Source organism: Hemitrygon akajei, chromosome 3, assembly GCF_048418815.1.
Source record: "Hemitrygon akajei chromosome 3, sHemAka1.3, whole genome shotgun sequence".
In the NCBI taxonomy this organism is placed as follows: Eukaryota; Metazoa; Chordata; class Chondrichthyes; order Myliobatiformes; family Dasyatidae; genus Hemitrygon; species Hemitrygon akajei.
Window position 1 is genome coordinate 124,303,007 of NC_133126.1, and position 21,658 is coordinate 124,324,664.

The 21,658-nt window shown below is 41.4% G+C and overlaps 1 protein-coding gene across 1 annotated transcript in view; it reads left to right on the forward strand.

Moving 5' to 3' along the window:
* Positions 1-3,272: 3,272 nt before the first annotated feature.
* LOC140725371 (phosphatidylinositol 3,4,5-trisphosphate 5-phosphatase 1-like) overlaps positions 3,273-21,658 on the forward strand; it is a 53,365-nt gene continuing 34,979 nt past the window's right edge. Inside the window, exons 1-3 of the mRNA XM_073040771.1 lie at positions 3,273-3,442; positions 10,906-11,002; positions 18,518-18,637. Coding sequence (XP_072896872.1) covers positions 3,424-3,442; positions 10,906-11,002; positions 18,518-18,637 — 236 coding nt within the window. The 5' untranslated portion in view covers positions 3,273-3,423. The remainder of the gene's footprint in view (positions 3,443-10,905; positions 11,003-18,517; positions 18,638-21,658) is intronic.

Sequence of the window (21,658 nt, forward strand, 5' to 3'; positions counted from 1 at the left end):
ACCTCCCCCCTGGTAGATCACCCCACCTCCCATCCCCACATCCACCCAGAAGTATCCAAAGCAGTGTATTTAGTTGTGAGGGGAACAAAAGAGAGAGAGTGGATGAAGATGGATGGACACACAAATGCCGTGCTTTGTACCGGTTGAGTGATGGCTGGTTAATGCACCATCAATAACTCTCTGAGACGTGAGGTGAGATATCGGCTTTTATTGACTGGAAGAAAGAACAAGCAGCAATTGACCACCATGCTACATCCTGGAGACTGAGGGCAGGGCTCAGGCCTCAATCACCTTTATACCGGGGTCAGTGGGAAGAGCCACAGGAGCAGTCAGCGGGGGGGCGTGTCCAGACAGGTATATGTGTGCATCCAAAGATCCAATATTTAAATGAAAAGAGAAGGGAAACCTCCTCCTCACAACAACTTGGAACAAAGAGTGGAGCAGGGAGATGGAAAAGGAGGTTTCAGAGAGGAATTGGGTAAATGCATCTTAGAAGTGCAGGGGGAGGAGCAAGGGAGTGAAATGAATATTAGATCATTTGCAAGGTGGATTGGGTGGCCTCCTTGTTGATTATCAATACAAATAGCAATCTTTGATATGATTTGTGCAAATTGCTCAGGTCTTGTATAACTGTACAGCATAGAACGAGGCCATTTGATCTATCACATATTCTTGCTCCTTTGAAAGAGCCACTCCCTTGCGATCTCTCCAAAGTGAATCTTCCATCCCACTCTGCTGCATTTAACCCTGGGGATTTGCCCTGTGTTTTGTTACCCAGGTGAGGGATGCATTGCTCTGCAAGCCGGCTCCAATGAGATAACGTTCAAGGTCCCGTTGGAACACCGTGGAGAGGAGACAGGGAAGTTCAGCGGCTCCTATAAACTGATCATGTCAGAGGGGAAACAGCGAGAGAAGACTTAAGGTAATTTTCAGTGGTTGGTATATTGGGACAGGGAGGGGGGTCTAACTCCAAGTGGAGAGCTGGGTCTGCCCAAGGGACCATCGATGGACAGGGTTTGGAACTCCTTACCAACACACCCAAAGTGCTGAGGGGACTCAGTAAGTCGGGCAGCACCTGTAGAGGGGAATAAAATGTCAATCTTTTGGGCTGAGATCTTTTAGCCAGTCTTGGGCTCCTCCCCCTTATCTCTTTTTCCATTCCCCATTCTGGCTTCCCTCTTGCCCTTCTCTTCTCCTCACCTGCCCATCACTTGCCTCTGATACCCCTCCTCCTTCCTTTTCTCCTGGTCCACTTTCCTCTCTTTTCAGATTCCTCCTTCAGCCTTTACTTTTTCTGGTTATCACTCCTAGCTTCTCACTTTGTTCCCCCGTCTCACTTCACCTGATTTCACATCAGCTTGTACTCCTTTCCCCTCCCCTACTTTTTCATTCTAGCTTCCTCTCCCTTCCTTCCCAGTCCTGATGCAGGATCCTGGAGCAAAACATCATCGGTTTATTTCCCTCCACAGATGCTGCCTGACTTTGTTGAGTTCCTCAAGCATTTTGTGTGTATTGCTCAAGATTTCCAGCATCTGCAGAACCTCCTGAGTTTATTACGAGGGGCAATAAAGGCACTGGAGAAGGTGTAAATGATATTTACCAGAACTTCAAGAGTATAATAATTACAGCCTTTTTCTGTAAATCTAAAGAGGAATGATGTTACCCAATACAGCCTGTTAAAAGTAGAAAAAGATAGAGGTAACAAAATTACTGCATGTGGGAGAGTTTAAAACTCGAGACCATTAAGCTGATAGCTCTAAGTAAATGGTAATAATCTAGTAAATAATTCAGGAGAAACAACCCGGAGGCTGGTGGAGTAGAGTTTGCTATCAAAAGGAGCCACAGTGCTGAGTGGTATGGATTATGGATGTGGAAATAATATCAACTCAGAGAAGAATAGAGGTGAAGTTAAACAAAATTCAACACAATCTGTAGTGTGGACTCCTTGTACTGATTGTCTTATTTCTCAATTATAGACATAAAATATTCTGTTATATCATGTAACATTACAACCACCGATCTTCAAACACAAGCAGGTACTTTGTATGGTAGGAAGGCATTCTTTCTTTATCGGTGTGCTCCATGCATATAATAGAAGGTGCTGGGCTGGGATTGGCACAGGCCTGGAGTACTGATGCTGATTCTAAAGGAGGAGTTGAGGCCTGCTTTGATGCTGAGGTACATCCGAGGGTGTATGCTGGGACACAAGAGGGATGTGACCCGGGGTCATCAGGTGTTTCGGATGCTTCGATGTCAGACACTCTCACCCAGGCCACCCAGCCAGGGTTGATCAGGCTCTGGCTTGTGTTCCAGCTGCGTTGGTCCACGGGTCACACCTCTTGATCGTTAGTCATCTGGAGGCTCGCTCAGCAGCCCCTGTGACGGTCCTAATGGCTGCCCCCATAATGCTAAGGAGAGAGTAGGTTATTCAATAATCAGGTTAGGCCCAACCGCTGGGTTTGATCCTCTTTTGGACAATATCCAGACTACATTATTTATTAGGACAATGATTAGGAGCAGAGGTCCTCTCTGAATCCAAGGGCTGCAGATATGTTGTGGACGTAAAGTATGATAATGGCAACGTAACGTGAAAAATCCCTATTTTTTGAATAGGAAAATGGTGGTAAATCCAATGTAATGTAGGAAAATTTGAGATCAGCAACTTTGGACCTAAAGGGGATAGAATTGAGAACTTTTTGTATGATGATAAAATAGAAAGAGTGAAGACTTCTGGTAAGATGGCGATTGTTTAGTCGCTTCAAACTTTTGCTCCGTTATATTTCCTATCTTTGCACTATGTGTCTCCCTTTTTAAACCTTAGTTTGTTATTTTATTAGTTTTCTTTTATCTGCCTGCGAATACACCTATCTCATAATGGCTACAAAAGGTACTAAAATCGAGAAAAAAGAAACTTCCACGGCTCTGTCGGCTGAGATTCTCACTATTTTGGAACAACATTGACAAGATACTTTAACGGATATCAAGACTGAATTGAGAACTTCTATCAATCAGCTGGAATCAAAATTGGATCAGATTAATGCCAGAGTGGATGACCATGCTGAACATTTATCTCGCATATTCCTAACCTCTGAAGATTTAGAACACCGTGTTCAACATCTCGAAACTTTCTGCTCCAACCTAGCGGAGGAGAACAGTAAACTTACTTCCAAAATGGTGGATCTCGAAAATCGGAGCAGACGCTGCAATCTGTGAATTCTCGGTTTGCCGGAGGCCACCGAAAAGGGCTCTTCCGTTGAATTTTTCTCTTCTTTTCTCTGTGAGATTTTTGGGAAAGAATTTCTTCCGACTCCACCTGAGCTAGAAAGGGCTCACAGGATTTATGTTCCTCGCGCAATTTTGGGTTCCCATCCACAGCCAATTATTTAATGCTTTCATCGATACCAGGTGAAAAACCGTTTGATTATGGAGGCACGCCGCAGAGGTACTTTTGCTTTTCAAAACACGAATATTCATTTTGTGGAAGATTACGCCCCCCAGGTTCTGAAGATGCGTGCTGAGTTTAAAGGTGTAATAAAAGTGCTTTTTGATCGTGGATTCAGACCTTCTCTCCGTAATCCAGCGGATCTTCGAAATACGCTTACTACTGGAGAAAATAAGTGGTTTAAATCAGTGAAGGAGGCTGAGTTGTTTTTTGGAAATCTTCCAGCCATCTTGACTTCTTCGGAACCGGTCTGACTTTCTAAAATGGCTGATAAGTACTTTTCGAAGTAAAGTTCTTTTTTCCGAACTCAGACTCTAATTGAATAATTCAGACATTAACTATTGAGATTCTAAGGGCTCTAGTTAATCTCTCCCTGGACTTGGTGCGTTTTTCCTAAATAGATGATTTAAATTTAATGTTTCCCTGTGGACTTTTAGATTTTACCTGTGTAATTTATTTTACTTCTGTATAATGTTATCTATAGAGAACTACAATTGATCTTAATTTGTTTTGGAGGCTTGGAGTTTTTTATTGAAGGCCTCCCTGTTGGTTGATTTATAGTATAAGATTTGCTTTTTTTTTGTAAACGGCTGATAAGTACTCTCTTTAAATTTATAATTTCCCCCTTCCCCCCCTTTTTATTTTTTTTTCTTTCAATTTTTCATAGTTTCTCGCGGGTAGGTTAGTTTTTTTTCTGATTTTTTTTATATTAAGTTTTATACCTTTTCTGATGAAGTTGTTCCTATTTGTAATTTTGCTCTCTAGTGCATAAATTAGCTATTATTTGCTATATTATGTATACGGAACCTTTGTCAACGATACGGAACTGGAAGTCATTTTTGGGTTAATATTTTTCGTAGAGCTAGCTGCTTTTTTGGGTAGCCATCTAGTTTTGGGTTGCAAGGGTGGGGTGGATTCTCCAGTTCCAACCTACTCACTGTTTTTTTTGTTTTCCCTTGTTATTCAGGTCATGTCTGTGTCCTGATTCTACTGATTTATGTTTACATTTTTGCTCCCAGACTGTTATTGTACTGTTTGATTTTTTATATGCCTACTACCTTCTATGCACTAGCAATTGATAATGGTTAATACACTTAAATTTGTGAGCTGGAATGTGAAGGGATTGAATCATCCTGTTAAAAGAAGGAAGGTCTTCTCTCATATTAAACTCAAAGCTGACATTGCTTTCCTTCAGGAAACTCATATTCGTAGTTTTGATAATTCTCGGCTTTTGTCAAAGTGGGTGGGTCAACATTTTCATTCATCCTTTGCCGCCAAAGCTAGGGGGGGGGGGGTTCTATCCTTATTAATTCAAATATTCCTTTTGAACTCCATAATAAGATATCTGATACAAATGGCCATTTTATTATTGTTTCTGGTAAATTATATAATACTGAAGTTGTACTAGCAAACCTGTATGCTCCCAATTTTGATGATATTAATTTTTTTGAATGTTTTTTCTCCTAACTACCAGATTTAAATTCATATTCTCTTATACTGGTTGACGACTTTAATTGTTGGTTAGATCCTAATTTGGATCGATCGTCCTCTGTTACTAGATCACCGACTAAGTCTGCTTTAGCCATTCACTCTTTTCTTTCTAATTATGGTATCTCAGATATATGGCATTTTCTTCATCCTACTGAGAGAGCTTATTCTTTTTTTTCACATGTTCACCATACCTTTACTAGAATTGACTATTTTTTACTTGATAATCACTTATTTCATTTGTCTATTCTTGTGATTATCAGAGTATACTGATTTCTGACCATGCCCCAATTACTTTGTCTTTAAACTTTCCTGGTCTCCCTCAGAGGAATAAACACTGGTGTTTTAATTCGACTTTATTATCGGATGATAACTTTCTAAAATTTATTAAGGATCGGATAACTTTTAATTTTAACACTAATACATCATCTGAAATGTCATCCCAGAATGTCTGGGATGCCATGAAAGCATATTTGAGGGGTCAAATAATCTCTTATACAGCAAATCTTAATAGAAAGTCCCGTATAGATCGATTAGACCTAATTAATCAGATTAAAGAATTAGATCAATTGTATGCTCAAACTAATAATCCTGAATTATACAAGAAGCGTGTAGAACTTCAAACTAAATTTGATCTTCTGTCTACTCAACCTGTTGAACACCAACTTCTTGAAAGTAAGAGTCGCTTTTATATTCATGGTGACAAATCTGGTAAATTTCTGGTTAATCAGCTGAGGCGTTCTAAAGCTAAACAACATATTACAAAGATCCAGAAGGAGAATGGGGATTTTACATCGGATCACTTAGAAATCAATGACGTATTTAAAAATTTTTACTCTTGGCTTTATTCCTCTGAATCTCTGAATGAGAATATTTCTGTTGATCTTTTCTTAAATAATCTGAATATTCCTTCACTTTCATCTGATTTTAAAGAAAAACTGAATGAGCCTATATCATCAGAAGAAATATCTTTTGCAATTTCTGCATTGTCTTCAGGAAAATCTCCTGGACCTGATGGGTTCCCCGTAGAGTTTTATAAATCGTTCTCTTCACTCCTTTCTCCTCAGTTACTCTCAGTACTATCTGACTCGTTTAATTATGGTAAATTGCCACCCTCTTTTAATGAGGCATCTGTTATTCTTTTATTAAAAAAGGGTAAAGACCCAACAGAGTGCTTCTCGTAAAGGCCGATTTCTTTGCTTAATGTTGATGTTAAAATCTTGGCCAAAGTTTTGGCTCATAGATTAGAAATTGTTATCCCTCTATTATTTCTGATGATCAAACTGGTTTTATTAAAAACCGTCTTCCTTTTTTTAACATTCGGCGTTTATTTAATATTTTATATTCACCTTCAACTGGGATTCCTGAATGCGTTATTTCTCTTGATGCGGAGAAAGCATTTGATCGTATAGAGTGGAACTACCTCTTTGCAGTTTTAGAAAAATTTGACTTTGGTCAAAGTTTTATCTCTTGGATCAAATTGCTGTATCTGTGTCCTACCGCCTCTGTTTTGACTAATTTTCAGCTATTTAACCTCAAACGTGGCACCCGTCAAGGATGCCCTTTACGTCCCTTTCTCTTTGATTTGGCTATAGAACCTCTGGCGATAACATTCCGAAGCTGTCCTGAACTGACCGGGATCTGGAGGGGGGTTTTGAGCATAATGGTTCTCTTTATGCTGATGATCTATTACTTTTTCTTTCAAATCTGTCCACATCCTTACCTCCAATGTTTTCACTTCTTGATCAATTTAGCCAGTTTTCTGGCTATAAACTTAATTTACATAAGAGTGAACTTTTCCCGATTAATAAAGAAGCACAAGTATTAGCATTTCGTGACCTCCCCTTTAAAGTAGTTCATAATCAATTTACTTACCTTGGGATTACAGTTACAAGGAAGTTTAAAGATCTTTTTTGTGAAAATTTTGCTAATCTTTTATATACTACAAAACAGAGTCTGTCACAATGGTCACCTCTATCTATGTCCTTGGTAGGTCGTATTCATGTTGTTAAAATGTATGTTCTCCCTAAATTTTTATATTTATTTCAATCTATCCCAATTTTTATTCCTAAAACTTTTTTGATTCCTTAGACTCTATTATTTTGTCATATCTGTGGAAGAATAAGCATTCTAGAATTAATAAAGTTTATGTTCAAAAATCTAAAAAAGAGGGTGGCATGGCCTTATCTAACTTTCATTTATATTACTGGGCAGCTAACATACGTTGCACTGCCTTTTGGTCTTTTTTTCATAGCCAACCCGAGAGCCCTAATTGGGTGGCAATGGAGTTGAATTCCACTAAAGATTTATCTATTTCTGCACTTCTTAGCTCTGCACTCCCTAGTAGTTTGTCTAGACTAATTGTTAATCCTCTTGTCAGACACACTTTGCGAATATGGGCCCAGTTTAGGAAATTTTATGGTTTTTATGGTTTTTCCCTTTCTAGTCCTATCTTACATAATCATCTTTTTTTACCTACTATGTATGACTCAACATTCTATGATTGGTATAGGAAGGGCAGTAGACATTTTGAAGATCTTTTTATCGATAATCGCTTCGCATCCTTTCAACAGCTCTCTGCTAAGTTCAATCTGCCTAATGCCCATTTTTTTAGATATCTCCAAATTAGACACTTTATCAATCCTTTAATTCCTAACTTCCCTGAAATGCCCGAGAAAAATGTTATGGATTTCTTTCTTTCTATTAATCCACTGGGTAAAGGTTTAATATCATTTATTTGTGATAAATCAGCATTCTTACGGCGTGCCCCTGTGGATAAAATTAGAATGGCTTGTGAGCATGATTTAAATATCTCTTTATCTGATGAGATTTGGGACTTGATTCTCAAATCGGTTAATTCAACCTCTCTTTGTGCTCGCCATTTCCTTTTACAGTTTAAGATTGTTCATAGAGCCCGTATGTCCAAATCTAAATTATCTCGATTTTACCCTAATATTAGTCCTCTTTGTGATAAATGCAAAAGGGGCGAGGCTTCTCTTATTCATATGTACTGGTCCTGTCCTAGTTTAGAGTAATTTTGGAAAGATGTTTTTATAACTTTATCCTGTATTCTGAATCACCACTTAGAACCTAACCCTTTAATTGCTCTGTTTGGTTTTTTGGGTGAGACAGATATACGTTTGAGTTCGACTAAGTGTCGAATATTATCTTTTGCTTCTCTCCTGGCTAGACATCTAATCCTCCTTAGATGGAGAGATGTTGCCCCGCCCACGCATGCTCAATGGCTTAATGATATTATGTCCTGTTTAGACCTTGAAAAAATTCATCATTCAATTCTTAATTCGGATATAACGTTTCATAAGGTCTGGGGACCTTTTATTGAGTACTTTCATAACTTTCCTCTTAATTAGGGTTTTTTTTTTCAGTCCCTTACTTTCAGCTCTTCTTTTTTTTTTGGTAGTAGGCATTATTATCTTCTGTTTTCAGTGTATTTACAGTTTTGGGGGTTTGAATGTCCTGATTTATATCCTCTATATTTTGTTGTGGTTGGTCTGGAGTTTTTTTTTTGTTGTGGGGCTTGGGGAGGATACTAACTTTACATGACTTCAATTTGGGTGCTTTCTCAATTATCTTTTTTGTATTATATTATTATTGCATGTTTATTTTGCACTGTATTAATTTTTTATTTTGGTTTGGGTCTTTTTTATTTGTAGTGTTGTAGAAAATGCATTAAAAAATCAATTAAAAAAATAGAAAGCGTGGTAACATAAAGAGATGGTCCTGTAAAATGTCATGGATATACATGTTAAAACATATTACATACTCCAGGACTTTTACAAAGGGGGCCATCATTAATTTAAATCTAAACAAACTCCTAATTAGTCTTGGGGTTCGGTGAGAATTTCTGGGCTTTGGAAGGAGTGCAGTGTGAACGTTGCAGAATGATACATGGATTCCACTTGCAGGGTGAGATTAACTGTCACTTTTGAGGATGACAGTAAAAGTTTTCAAAGTGTTGGGCTAAATCAAGCAGGCCTTCTCCCTGGACTCACTGCCATGGTCTCTACCAGGGCAGCCATCTTCTAGAAATGGTGGCCACTTCAAGCTGATCCTCTACAACAGGGGTCCATGAAATGGATGGGGTCTGAGCAGCAAGCCAGGCTCAATCATTGGATCCTAGATCTTTACCTCTTCATCCACACTACTAATTGCCATTGTCAAAGGATTTTTAACTCTGTATAATGGTTAAACATTTAAAAGCTATTCAGGTGGATTTCAATAATTACAAAATAAATATTTAAAATGTAGAAGTAAATCAAGAAACGCATCAAAATATGACATCGTAAATGTAAAGTGAGTTTTTAAGCGTCATGTGCACTGATCTTTTGAACCACCAGTGATCTCATGCAGGTGATCACCATCCACACACCAGTCCTCCAGGGTATAAGGCTGAAGGACCAAATGGAAATTGTTCCCTCACCCTGGCTGTAGTAAGCCAGTGTTGTGTCACTGTGCTCGATGGTAATCAGTGAACATTCAGGTGCACCAGTGTCTGACCTCAAGCATGCCTTTTAACTGTGCATGTTTCAAGGTGTGCTAACCTACAGAGGACAAAACCAGTGACTCCTTTGGTGCTGCTGGCAATATGAGTGGAGTTGATGGGATAAATGGAAACAATAAACTTCCATTGGTTGGAGAGTCTAGGTCCAGGTGATATTAGCTGAAAGAGAGAGCTAATTCTTTCAGAAGTGGTCTACACTTCAACATTAACTAGCTGGTTTAACACAATCATTCCACAGATCTAGTCAAAAACCTGGGCCTGACTGGAAGACCCCAGTCTATGCGGATTGGTAATAATATCTCTACCTTGCTGATAATCAACACAGATGACCCGTCAAGGAAGAGTGCTTAGCCCACTGCTCTGCTGTCTTTACACTTGTAACTGTGTGGCTAGGCACAGCTCAAGTGCCATTTTCTGATGACACTGCTATTGCTGACGGCATCTCAAATGATGAGAAGGCATACAGGAGTGAGGTAGATCAGCTGGTTGAGTGGTGTCGCAGCAACGACCTTTCACTCAGCATCAGTCCCACCAAAGAATTGATTGTGGACTCAGGAAAGGGTAAGCCGAGAGAACACATGGTCTTCATCAAGACATTAGAGGTGGAAAGAGTGAACACTTTCAAGTTCCTGGGTGACAACATCTCTGAGGATCTATCCTGGGCCCAACGTATAGATGCAGTTACAAAGAAGGCACAACAGTAACTATATTTCATTAGGAGCTTGAGGAGATTTGGTATGTCACCAAAGACACTCACAAATATCTCATTGCTACCTTCAGGGAGGAGGTACAGGAGCCTGAAGAGGCACACTCAATGATTCAGGAACAGCTTCTTCCCCTCTGCCATCAGGTTTTTGAATGGATATTGAACCCAAGAACACTACCTCACTATATATATCTTTTTTCTCTTTTATTTGTATGTATATACATTTGTATGTTGGCCAGTTGATCTGAGCACCCCGAGGCTGCATTTGGTTGCTCATGTTACATTGTTATTGTACTTGAGATCCACAACAAAAGGTGCAGGTTCCAGCATTAGTCCCATCGAAATGTTGTGAGAGCACAGGGATTCCAGGAAACTCCCCTACACCAACCTGTGTGGTACAGATATCCAAAGTATAGGGTTTAAGAGGACAAAGGAGCTGGTGCACAGAGCTTTATGATCCATAGCGAGAACTCAATATTTTCAGAGCAATATATAGATTGTATTACATCCTGACTGAATAGGTGCCCCACATTGAATGTGTTCCATGGCTCATTACTACATAGGCAATCCCTTTATATGCCAAGTCATCAGTATGCATGATAGGTGTGATTGTAGTGGATAATATTACATTGAGAATATCATGTTCTAAATTGTGCATGGGATTTTCTAAACAGTTGTAATGTTAACCTTGTTTTTATATTTCTTTCACTCAGTTGGCATTTCATTTAATTTGCTTCTTAATTGCAGATTTTATACAGTTGGAAAAAGATGATATGATTTCAGTTAAAGAAAACAAAACAAATACTTATGCAGAACCTCAAAAAACCGGAGACAGGTTCGCAAGGTAAGTTCCGTTTAGTTAATATAAGATTACATTTGTTTTAGATTTGAGTCGACGCTGGGATGGCTACATGGTGGATTTGAGATATAAGATGGATTTTAGGAGACTTGAGGGGTCGAATGGCCTAATTCTGCTCCTATATTTTATGGGAACCCTAAGATTCAAGCAATGGCTGCTATGGCATTCGGAGTTAGCTGGTCCTCTTTGTGCCTTGTGGCACATCAGGCGGCAACCATTGCCGCTACCTTAACATTTTGTGTGTTTTCCACAAAGCCGAGTTGCAAGCTCGACACTCAACCCAGTACAGATGGAAAGTGTGCAGGAGCCGGCGAGATTCGAACCCAGGACCACTCACCTCGAAGTCCGGTGCTGATGCCACTACACCACCAGGCCAACTATTTGGAGTTTGGACACATAGAAATACATTTGGGACTGGAATTCGGGTGTTAGGGTGGATTTAAGGTTCAGGCTGCGATAGTGATTGAAGTAAACTTGGCATTAAGGTTGGGATAGCAATCAAATTGTTTCGATGGATTTGTTTCGAATTGGCATTGAGGCTAAAGATGTGTTTGGTAATGAAATTTGCACTTGGGAATAGAAGTGTGAATGGAATTTGTATCTTTGTTTCAATGGTACATCACAGTATTCCACTAGCTGTTATAACAGATCAGGCCATCAGCAGTTTTTACAACTTCTCTTGTTCAGTAGCTCAGGAAGGCAGAGCAAAAATAACAAGATGGCTGGTGCATTATCCTACGGTTAGCTAGTTGTACTGAATTTTCCCCACTTTAAACTGGGCGATTGATTTATAAGGGGTCTGCATGGAGGGAGCACACTGATAAATTCATGCCAGCTCTTTAAGGTCAACCCAGTATGTCCCAGCGTTCAGTGTTGAAACGTAAGATCTTGTTAAATCATTGTGTTGCAGTTGACCTATTGGTGAGATTTCCAGGATTCCATTTGAGAAAACCATAAAAGACACTTTCAGTTTCTGGGTGAGAACTGATCTGCCCACAACACTTACTTCATTCAATGCCCAGATTATTGTAGTAACACCTAGCACCTTGAAGAGTTGATCTTTTCAACGATAAATATGGGATGCCTGACGTTTCACCTTGTATGATCATTATCTCTGAGAAATACCCACCACAGGATGTCATGATGGTAAAAGAAAAATAGAAAATAACAGCAGAGAAGGGTCAACAATAACGATTCCCGCTGTTGCCTGTAAGCCGTTTGTACATTCTCACTGTGACCGTATGGGTTTCCTTCGATGGTACGAAGACATACTCGTCAATTGGTGAAATTGGTCACATGGGTGTAGTTAGGCCGGAAGACTGTATGTCTAAATAATAAAAGCTAAATAATAAAAAAATTCTGTCAAATCCAAAACTCCCTCTCCACCTCCCACTCAGGCACTTCAGTGATTTTGAACCTCATTCTGATTAATCCCCCCCTCTCTCCCCTGTCCTCTCTGTCCCCCGTCCCTATAGCCCTTCCCCCCTGGACCCTCGGACCTCCACTGTCCCCCTCTCCACCCCCCCCAACCTCCTCGTCCAAACCTCCCTCCACCTCCCCTCTCTCCACCCCTCTCTACATCCCTCCACTCCCCCCACCGCTGGTCCATAGACTGCCTTGCCTTGGCAGCACCATGAAAGCCTCTTGTGTCACCAGAATCTGCCATTTTCTACATTTCCAGGGCTTGCTTACTCCGCCAAGAAGTTTTTAGCTCCTTCGCCCGGTGCTGGACATTTGGCTTGGCCCTGGAGTAAAGTCTTCTTTTGGCTCTGCTGCCAATGTCATTCTGCCAAGGCAGAAAAGGCTTTCTGTTTCTTGGAGATAAATTGTTCTATCTCCCTGTCATTATCATCAAACCATTCCTGATGTTTCCTGGACTTGTACCATAAGGATGTTTTTGCAGGTATGAAATGTGGTGGACTTAAGCAGACCCCAATGCTCTTCGATATCTTCCAGATAATCCTGTTGGAGGTTTTCCCCAAATGAGGCCTGAAGGTGCTTTTGGGTGGCAGTGTCAACCAGGCTCTTGAGTTTTAGTCTTGGCCTGGTCTCTTCTTATGAACATTTCTCTTTTTCATGAGTCTGATGGACACGATTCAAAGTTCAAAAAGTTCAAAGTAGATTTGTCATCAAAGCACGTGTGGGCAGAGACGTGGCAGATGGAGTTTAACACAGAGAAATGTGATGTGTTGCACTTTGGGAGGTCAAATGTAAAAGGACAGTACAAAGTTCAAAGTACATATATTATCGAAGTATATAAACATTATACAACCTTCAGATTCACCGCTTTACAGGCAGCCACAGAACAAAGAAACTCAAAAAACCCAATTTTTGGAAAAAAGATTATTAAGCACCCAATGCACAGGGGGAAAAAATAAATCTTGTAAACAATAAAAGCAAGCAAATAGCATTCAGAACTGAAGTCCACAAATAGAGTCCGTGCACAGACCCTTAGTTCAGTGCAGAGCCGAGTAAACATCATGGAGCAGCAAGCTGAACCTCGGCCCCTGACACCCTGACCTTTTCAATCCAGCCCAGTGCCTAAATCATCATCCAAACATAGGGTTCAGTCGCTTTGATACGCAATGGGGCCTGGACCCCGCTGCCTGGATTCAACCTGCACCCAGTCTTCCTGATCCGGCCCGGCGCTTGTTGGAGCGGATCAGTCAATGATCTGTCCAGCTGTCTTCGGGGCCATTCCTGGCCTTTGTGATATTCACATCGTGCCGATCCCTAACTCGGACAATGACACAGTCAATGAGATGCCACTGCCCAGATCGGGGCTGCTGCCACAATGCCTTGAATTTGTTTTTCTGATGCAAAAGAGTTTTGGTGATCAGATCGTGCTCAGCACATGTGGAGAGAAGCAGTACTCCAATTAAGTTGAAGTTGCCAATTCCTTCCTTTCCTACGCTACTCTTCCAAAGCATGAAGTCCCAACCCCTAAAAGAATTACCTCATCCTTGGGGATGTTTGACACTGTCGCATCTAGGCAAGCATAGAAGGCCTCTTTTTCATACTCGTGCAAGTCCAGAGTTGGTGCATAAGCACTGATGATGATTGCTATCTGGTTGTTGGCAAGTGCCAAATGGATCATCGTGAGACATTCACTGATTCCCCACGAGAAGTTCAAAGAGTTGACTGACGAGCTGGCAAACCCAATGCCGTGGATGCTGGGCTTGATAGCTGTCTTCTTTCTTAACCGTAACAACTCTGCTGAACCAAAGGTTACTAATCAAGTCCTCCAGAGACCTGTGAGAGGAAAGATGGGGGAAGCTCCTGGTATGAAAGAGGCTTGTGATGTCATCAGGAGTGTGAAGAGCAACAATGCCATTGGACCTGATGGGATCCTTAAGGAAGGTGGGCCAGCTGACCTGCACCACACACATGTCTTTCTCCTGAAGGTCTGGGAAAAGGAACTCAGAGCTCAGAGATGCTCTAATAATGAGCACATTCAAGAAGGGAGACAAGGCAGATTGCGACAATTACAGAGGCATCTCCCTCATATCAGCAACAGACAAAGTGCTTGCACATATGCACGTATCCTTGTTAATTGACTCCATCCGCTATCTGAAGTACTCCCTGAATCACAATGTGGTTTCCACCCACCAAAAGATAGTAGGTCTCTGTTAGTCTCGATAGACCATGGATTTGCATCTTGGAGAGTTTCCAGGGCGCAGGCCTGGGCGGGCAAAGTTTTTTTTTATGGAAGACCGGCAGTTGCCCAAGCTGCAAGTCTCCCCTCTCCACGCCACCGATGTTGTCCAAGGTAAGGGCATTAGGACCCATACAGCTTGGCACCGGTGTCGTCGCAGAGCAATGTGTGGATAAGTGCCTTGCTCAAGGACACACATGCAGCCTCAGCCAAGGCTCGAACTAGCAACCTTCAGACCACTAGATGAATGCCTTAACCACTTGGCCACGTGCAAACCAAAAGGTACAATAGAAATGATATTCCCAGCACACCAATTACAGGAAAATTGCCGTGAATAAAGGCAACCTTTGTACTTGGCTTTCATAGATTTGATACAGTAATCTGTCAAGCTCTCTGGCATATACTGTCAAATCTTGGCTATCCTGACAAGTACTTACAAATACTGAGACTGCTGTGTGATGACATGTCAGCCACAGTACTCAGTAATAGTGGCGCTGAATTGGAACCATTCACCGGCAACTCAGGAGTCAAATTGGGTGCATCATAGAAAGAAAACCTACAGCACAATACAGGCCCTTCAACCCACAAAGCTGTGCCAAACATGTCCTTACCTTAGAAACTATCTAAGTTTACCCATAGCCCTCTTTTCCTAAGCTCCATGTACCTATCCAGGAGTCTCTTAAAAGACCCTATCGGATCCACCTCCGCCGCCGTTGCCAGCAGCCCATTCCATGCACTCACCACTCTCTGTGTAAATAAAACTTACCCTGACATCTCCTCTGTACCTACTTCCAAGCACCTTAAAACTGTGCCCTCTCATGCTAGCCATTCCATCCCTGGGAAAAAGCCTCTGACTATCCACACAATCAATGCCTCTCATCATCTTATACACCTCTATCAGGTCACCTCTCATCCTCCGTCATTTGAAGGAGAAAAGGCTGAGTTCACTCAACCTATTCTCATAAGGCATGCTCTCCAATTCAGGCAACATCCTTGTAAATCTCCTCTGCACCCTTTCTATAGTTTCCACATCCTTCCTGTAGTGAGGAGAACAGAACTGAGCACAGTAATCCAAGTGGGGTCTGACCAGGGTCCAATACAGCTGCAATATTACCTCTCGGCTCCTAAACTCAATCCCACAATTAATGAAGGCCAATGCACCGTATGCCTTCTTAACCACAGAGTCAACCTACATAGCTGCTTTGAGTGTCCTTTGGACTCGGACCCCACGATCCCTCTGATCCTCCACACTGCCAAGAGTCTTACCATTAATACTATATTCTAACATCATATTTGACCTACCAAAATGAACCACCTCACACTTATCTGGGTTGAACTCCATCTGCCACTTCTCAACCCATTTTTGCATCCTATCAATGTCCCTCTGTAACCCCTGACAGCCCTCCACACTATCCACAACACCCCCAACCTTTGTGTCATCAGCAAATTTACTAACCCATCCCTCCACTTCTTCATCCAGGTCATTTATAAAAATCACGAAGAGTAGGGGTCCCAGAACAGATCCCTGAGGCACACCACTGGTCACTGATCTCCATGCAGAATATGACCCATTTACAACCAATTGTTGCCTTCTGCAGACAAGCCAGTTCTGGATCTACAATGATGCAATATCCCCTTGGGTCCCATGCCTCCTTACTTTCTCATTGCACCCACCCTATTTGCCATTTTTATTGCTGTCATCTTTCACCTCATTGGCCAAGGCCTGACTTAGGGAATCCCAATCGTGCACAGAACGGAAAACACTGTCAACCAGTTCCAGGCCAAGAACAAGGTCAGCACAACCACTATCATGGAGCATCATTATGCAGATGACGATGCCATCACAGCACACTCTGAAAGAGAACTCCAGTGTATCCCCAATACCTTTGCAAGACATATTGTGCCCTGGGTCTTGGTTTAAATATTAAAAAGACACAATCCCTTTCTCAGCCACCACCAAGCCAGTCATTTATCCTTGAAAATATAGTTCACTTTCCCTGCCTTGGTTGCATTCTCTCCTCAAAAGCAGACGTCGACTCAGAGATCAACCACCGCCTGAGCAATGTTAGTGAAGCCCATGTAATATTAAGGAAAAGAGTCTTTGAAGACTGTGACATACAGGCCCAAACAAAACTTTTAGTCTGCAGAGCAGTAGTCCTTCCTACATTCAGATCTTCCTAGATCTGAGTATGGACCACCTACAGTGGCCACCTGAAAACCCTGGAACAATCCTACCAAAGAACCTTATGAAAGGTTTTGAGGATCAGCTGGAAGGACACACGTACTAACGCTGGTGTACTGGAGGAGGCCACAGGAACAGCATCTCCTTCACAATAAAACAACACCAACTCCGATAGATAAGTCATGACATTTGGATGCCAAACTCACATCTCCTCAAACAGGTACTTGACTCCCAGTTGAAGGAAGGTCAGTGAGCCCCCGGTGGGCAAAGAAATTGCTTCAAAAATAGCATAAAAATCAGCATGAACAAATTCAACATGACATCTAAAAAGTGGGAAGACATTGCACTCAATAGATGCACCTGGAGGAAATCTGTTCAAGAGCGAGCAGTGCTACATGAGACTCACCTCTGCTGGGCTGCAGAGAACAAGGGGCAGCTGAGAAAGGAAAGAATGAACAACGAAAAGACCCAATCATCAGCCACTGCCACCACTTACTCGTGTCTGCAGATTGGCCTTTTCAACCACCTGAGGACCCACTAGGAACCACTACAATGGTACTACAAAAATGTTGGAAGTGGGGTCTCACAAAACAATATATGCCTATTAGTTAAAGACAGACAACTGCATTTTATACTGTGCAAGTCATTATATTTGCGATTTCCCAAAGCACTTAATCAGCTATGTGATCTCTTATAGGAAATGCCTGCGCAGAGCCAGCTCCCGCAAGCAAAAATGTGAGGATAACCAGGGATTTGTTTGGTTATGTTGTTTTATGGATGGATTTGGCACTAATTAAGGAATAAGTTCTATTTCTAAGAGATTGTCATGGTTCCATAATTTTGTTTGGTATTTGGTGATTGGTTTATTTTTGTCACACCGACTGAGATGCAGCTCAATTTGTATGCCTTCCCGGCAGATCATTCCTTACACGGATACACCGAGGTGGTATAAAAGGGGCCAAAAACAAACCATGCAGAATGCAGAGTTGTTGTTGCAGAGAAAGTGTCGTGCAGGTAGACAAATACAGTGCCGGGGTTGTAACCATGAGTTATCCCTGTTATACAAGAGGTCCGTTTAAAAGGTTAGTGTTAATTGTACAAAATTAATAGAAGGAAGCAACAGACACAAAGTTCTGGAGGATCTCAGCAGGTCAGGGAGCATCTATGTAGGGAAATGAAGAGTAAATGTATCAGGCCGAGACCCTTCATCAGGGGAAGCTGGTTTTGTGATGTCTGCCTTACAAAGCTGTGATGCACCTGATAGGATGCTCTCTATGTGCCTCTAGGGTTGTGTCTAGGAGATGGCACCTCCAGCATCCTATCAAAATTGTCAGCCTAGATTTATACACTCAATGCTTTGGAATGAGAATTGAACCCAGAGACTTCTAGTTCATCTGTTTTTTATTGTCTAATCCATTCAGTCACTCCCAATCCAACACTGTGCTCCAGTTTGCTGTTATCTGCACTGCCTACATGCGAATGAAATTGGTGAGGAAGTCTTGTCACACAACTGTTAGTTCCAGTTCAGGCAGTGTATAAAATGTGCTGAATATTCTGATCGGAACGTTCTCAACAAAGATACTGGGCACAGTTGATGTTGAGTTGGTGTGAACGGGAAATAATATTTACTTGGAAATGATGTGTCCTTTCACCATTGCATTAGGTTAGCAACAAGATCGTCCTCCAATGTGGTAGCAGAAAAAGCAGCTGCCAAGGCTCGAGACCGAGTGCCGTTACCGTGCCTACCAGACAGCACCGCCAAGGATGATGCCAAGCCCTCAAGGTACTATAACTGAGAACCCAAAAAGAGGAAAGGCGTTAGTTCATGTGGGCCTCTCCCTGTGAACTCTGGATTAGGATCAAATTCAAAGGATGAAAAACTCAGCACTTGTGATGACTTCATACCTGTCTAGGGCCTTGTTAAAAGCATAATCTGAGCTCCGTTAGCCCAGTCCTTGCCAAGCATGAGTGCATAGAACAATACAGTGCATTCACTGCATAGTCTGACCCTGTTATAGGCAAGCAAGCCTACAAAGTGAGTCAGCACTGGTTGGTGTTGAACAAAATCAACTCAAACGTGAGACCATCCTCATTGTAGACCCAGAGTGTGCAAGGGCAATGGTTCCATTTTCTGGAACTGTACTGGATTTGTGACACAAGTCAATGTTACAATGCAGAGTTCCGCCTAGGTTTTGCCTAAACAATTTGGAGTTGCAACTGCTTTTGATCAACTATAAGGTCTTCTGTGGCAGTATAGGGGTGGCTTAATATGTGAGAATAGTGTGATGAGAAGCCTGGGGGTAGACAGTTAATAAGCTGTATCAGCAAGTTACAAAACGGTTATAGCACGGGAATTCAGTCTGTCCACCGTGCCTGTACCAGTACTATGCAAGATTAATGCAGATGCTACACATCCTTTTGCTCCTCCCTTAGCAGAACAAATCCTTTCAGGTTACTCAGGGAGCTGCATCTTTGCTTCGCTCATCCTTCGCTCTCTCAGGAACAGGGCCACACTGCAGCTGGAGCATCCCTGTTTTAAAGGCCACCTATTATTCAATGATAACTTCGCTTGTCAGCTTTTCATTCTGATGTTTCCCAGGCTAGATCTGTTTTCTCCCTGGCCCTGCTTTGCAGGGGGATATTCCTTCGATCCGCTGTGTCTCTGTGCTGAGCCCTTTTGTGTTCTGTTACTGGACACTTCGATGATGCAGTGCAACTCTTGAGTAGCTGTGCTAAATGTGGACGAGTCCCAGCCCCAGGTCGTGTTTGCCTGCCATCAGACTCACAGGCACCAGATAGTGCGAGGGAACATAACTAGCATTTAGTGACAGAAAGTAATTCATTTCTGTCCTTTTTAACAATTATTTTATTCTGTTTACTTAATGTGAAAGTATAGTTTTATTTATTTATTGGGATACAGTGTGGAATAGGCCTTTCCGGCTCATCGAGGCATGCCTCCCAGCAAACCCCCAATTTAACCCCAGCCTAATCACGGGACAATTTACAATGACCAATTGACCTAGCATCTCTTTGGACTGTGGGAGGAAACTGGAGCACCCGAGGGAAACCCACAAAGTCATGGGCAGAATGTACAAACTCCCTACAGGCAGTGGCGGGAATTGAACCTGGGTCACTGGTACTGGATCAGCATCTCAGGCAACTAATTCCAACCTAATAAATTGACCGCAGTAACCGGAATATTACTCGTGCTTTGAAAAGGTTCAAAAATAACTTGTATTGCCTTTAATAAATTAAGCTTATATAAGTTTATTAATGATAGAGTTATATTCCTGCAGATTAATGTTTTCCTATATATTTGTATCTCTGTCCCAGTGTAGACCCACCTTCAAACTCTTGATTTTCTCAGATATTGTTGTATTTAGTGGCACATTCGTATTAATTAGTTTCCTGTCATCTACAGTATGTATCTCTGAATGTTTGTTTCAATTTTGAATGTGTACTCATCACCCTTCATCTTCTATTTACAAATATTTATATTTAATTTTTATCCTCTATGTGCACTGCTTTCAGATCATATTCATGGCTTAGAGATTTATTTGCCATTACTGTTGTATTTACAGTGGATTCCTGTTAATCGTGATACACCGGGACCAGTACATTTTGTCCTAATTAAGAGGCGACCTCATTAGCTGAAATTTCTTGGAAATAGCTAAAAACATATAAGAAAGAACAACCTACCACTTAACTAATAAATTATGCATTTAAGAGAAGTACAGAATGAATTAGAAAGTAACAGTGCTACTACAGTACTATAAAACTGTATTTCCCAATGGTTATGTATGGATAACCTTCTAGTTATAGTTATTGGAATAGTTACTCAGTGTATGCTGCCATATTCTTTTGATTGACTTGTAAATGAACAAAATCAATGCAGATTCAGAGTACGTATAATGGACAGCCTTCATACAATCTTTTTGATGATTGCATCCTTCAAATCTTCATTTTCATTGTAACATTCAAAATGATTGTCAATACCTTCAAATTCTTTCTGGTCCCAAGCTTGTTGAAGTATTGCAATTGTTTCATTTTCACCCCCGGTCGTCTCTGGCATCTTCAATTCTGAATGCTTGAAACCGCAGTGAGCAAACCAGTTTTGAGTTGTCTTACTGCTTGTATCTTGCCAACATTCACTGCTTTTTGAACACACACTCAACTGAAGCTATTTAAAAACTGTTTGCCCTAGTCTCCTGTCCCAATTAAGCATCATAATTTCCCAAATAAACAAAGGGAATCCCAGCTATTTTTTTCAATTGTTTTTATTGTTCTTTAAGAGTTGTCCAAATAAGCGGCTGCCCCAATTAACCGATGACTCAATTAATCGGAATCCACTGTTTTCAGAGTATTTGGTGGAGGCAAGGTTTCTACCTGAGGAGACCAAACCAAGGGCAATGAATATTAGGGAGTGAATATTTAATCCAGCAGGAAATTCAGTAGAATCCTCTTCATCCTGAGAACGTGGAACTCGCTACAGCATTGAGGAAAATACCATTGATGCATTTCACAGGAACCTGGAGAAACTCGTGAAAGAGAAACTAACAGTGTTGTTAGTGTAGAGTGAGTGGAGGCTTCAGGGAATCATAAGCAACTGCGTGGAGCAGTTGTTTCCATTCCGTGTCATCTATGTAATTCACTGTATACATCTACAAAAAACAGCAAATGCCAAAAATACTTAGCAGGTCAGACAGCACCTGTGGAGAGGGAAACTGGGTTAACCCCTCAGATTCGTGGCCCTCTATCAGTTCTGATGAGTGCGGCTGAGCTGAAAGATTAACTCCATTTCTGT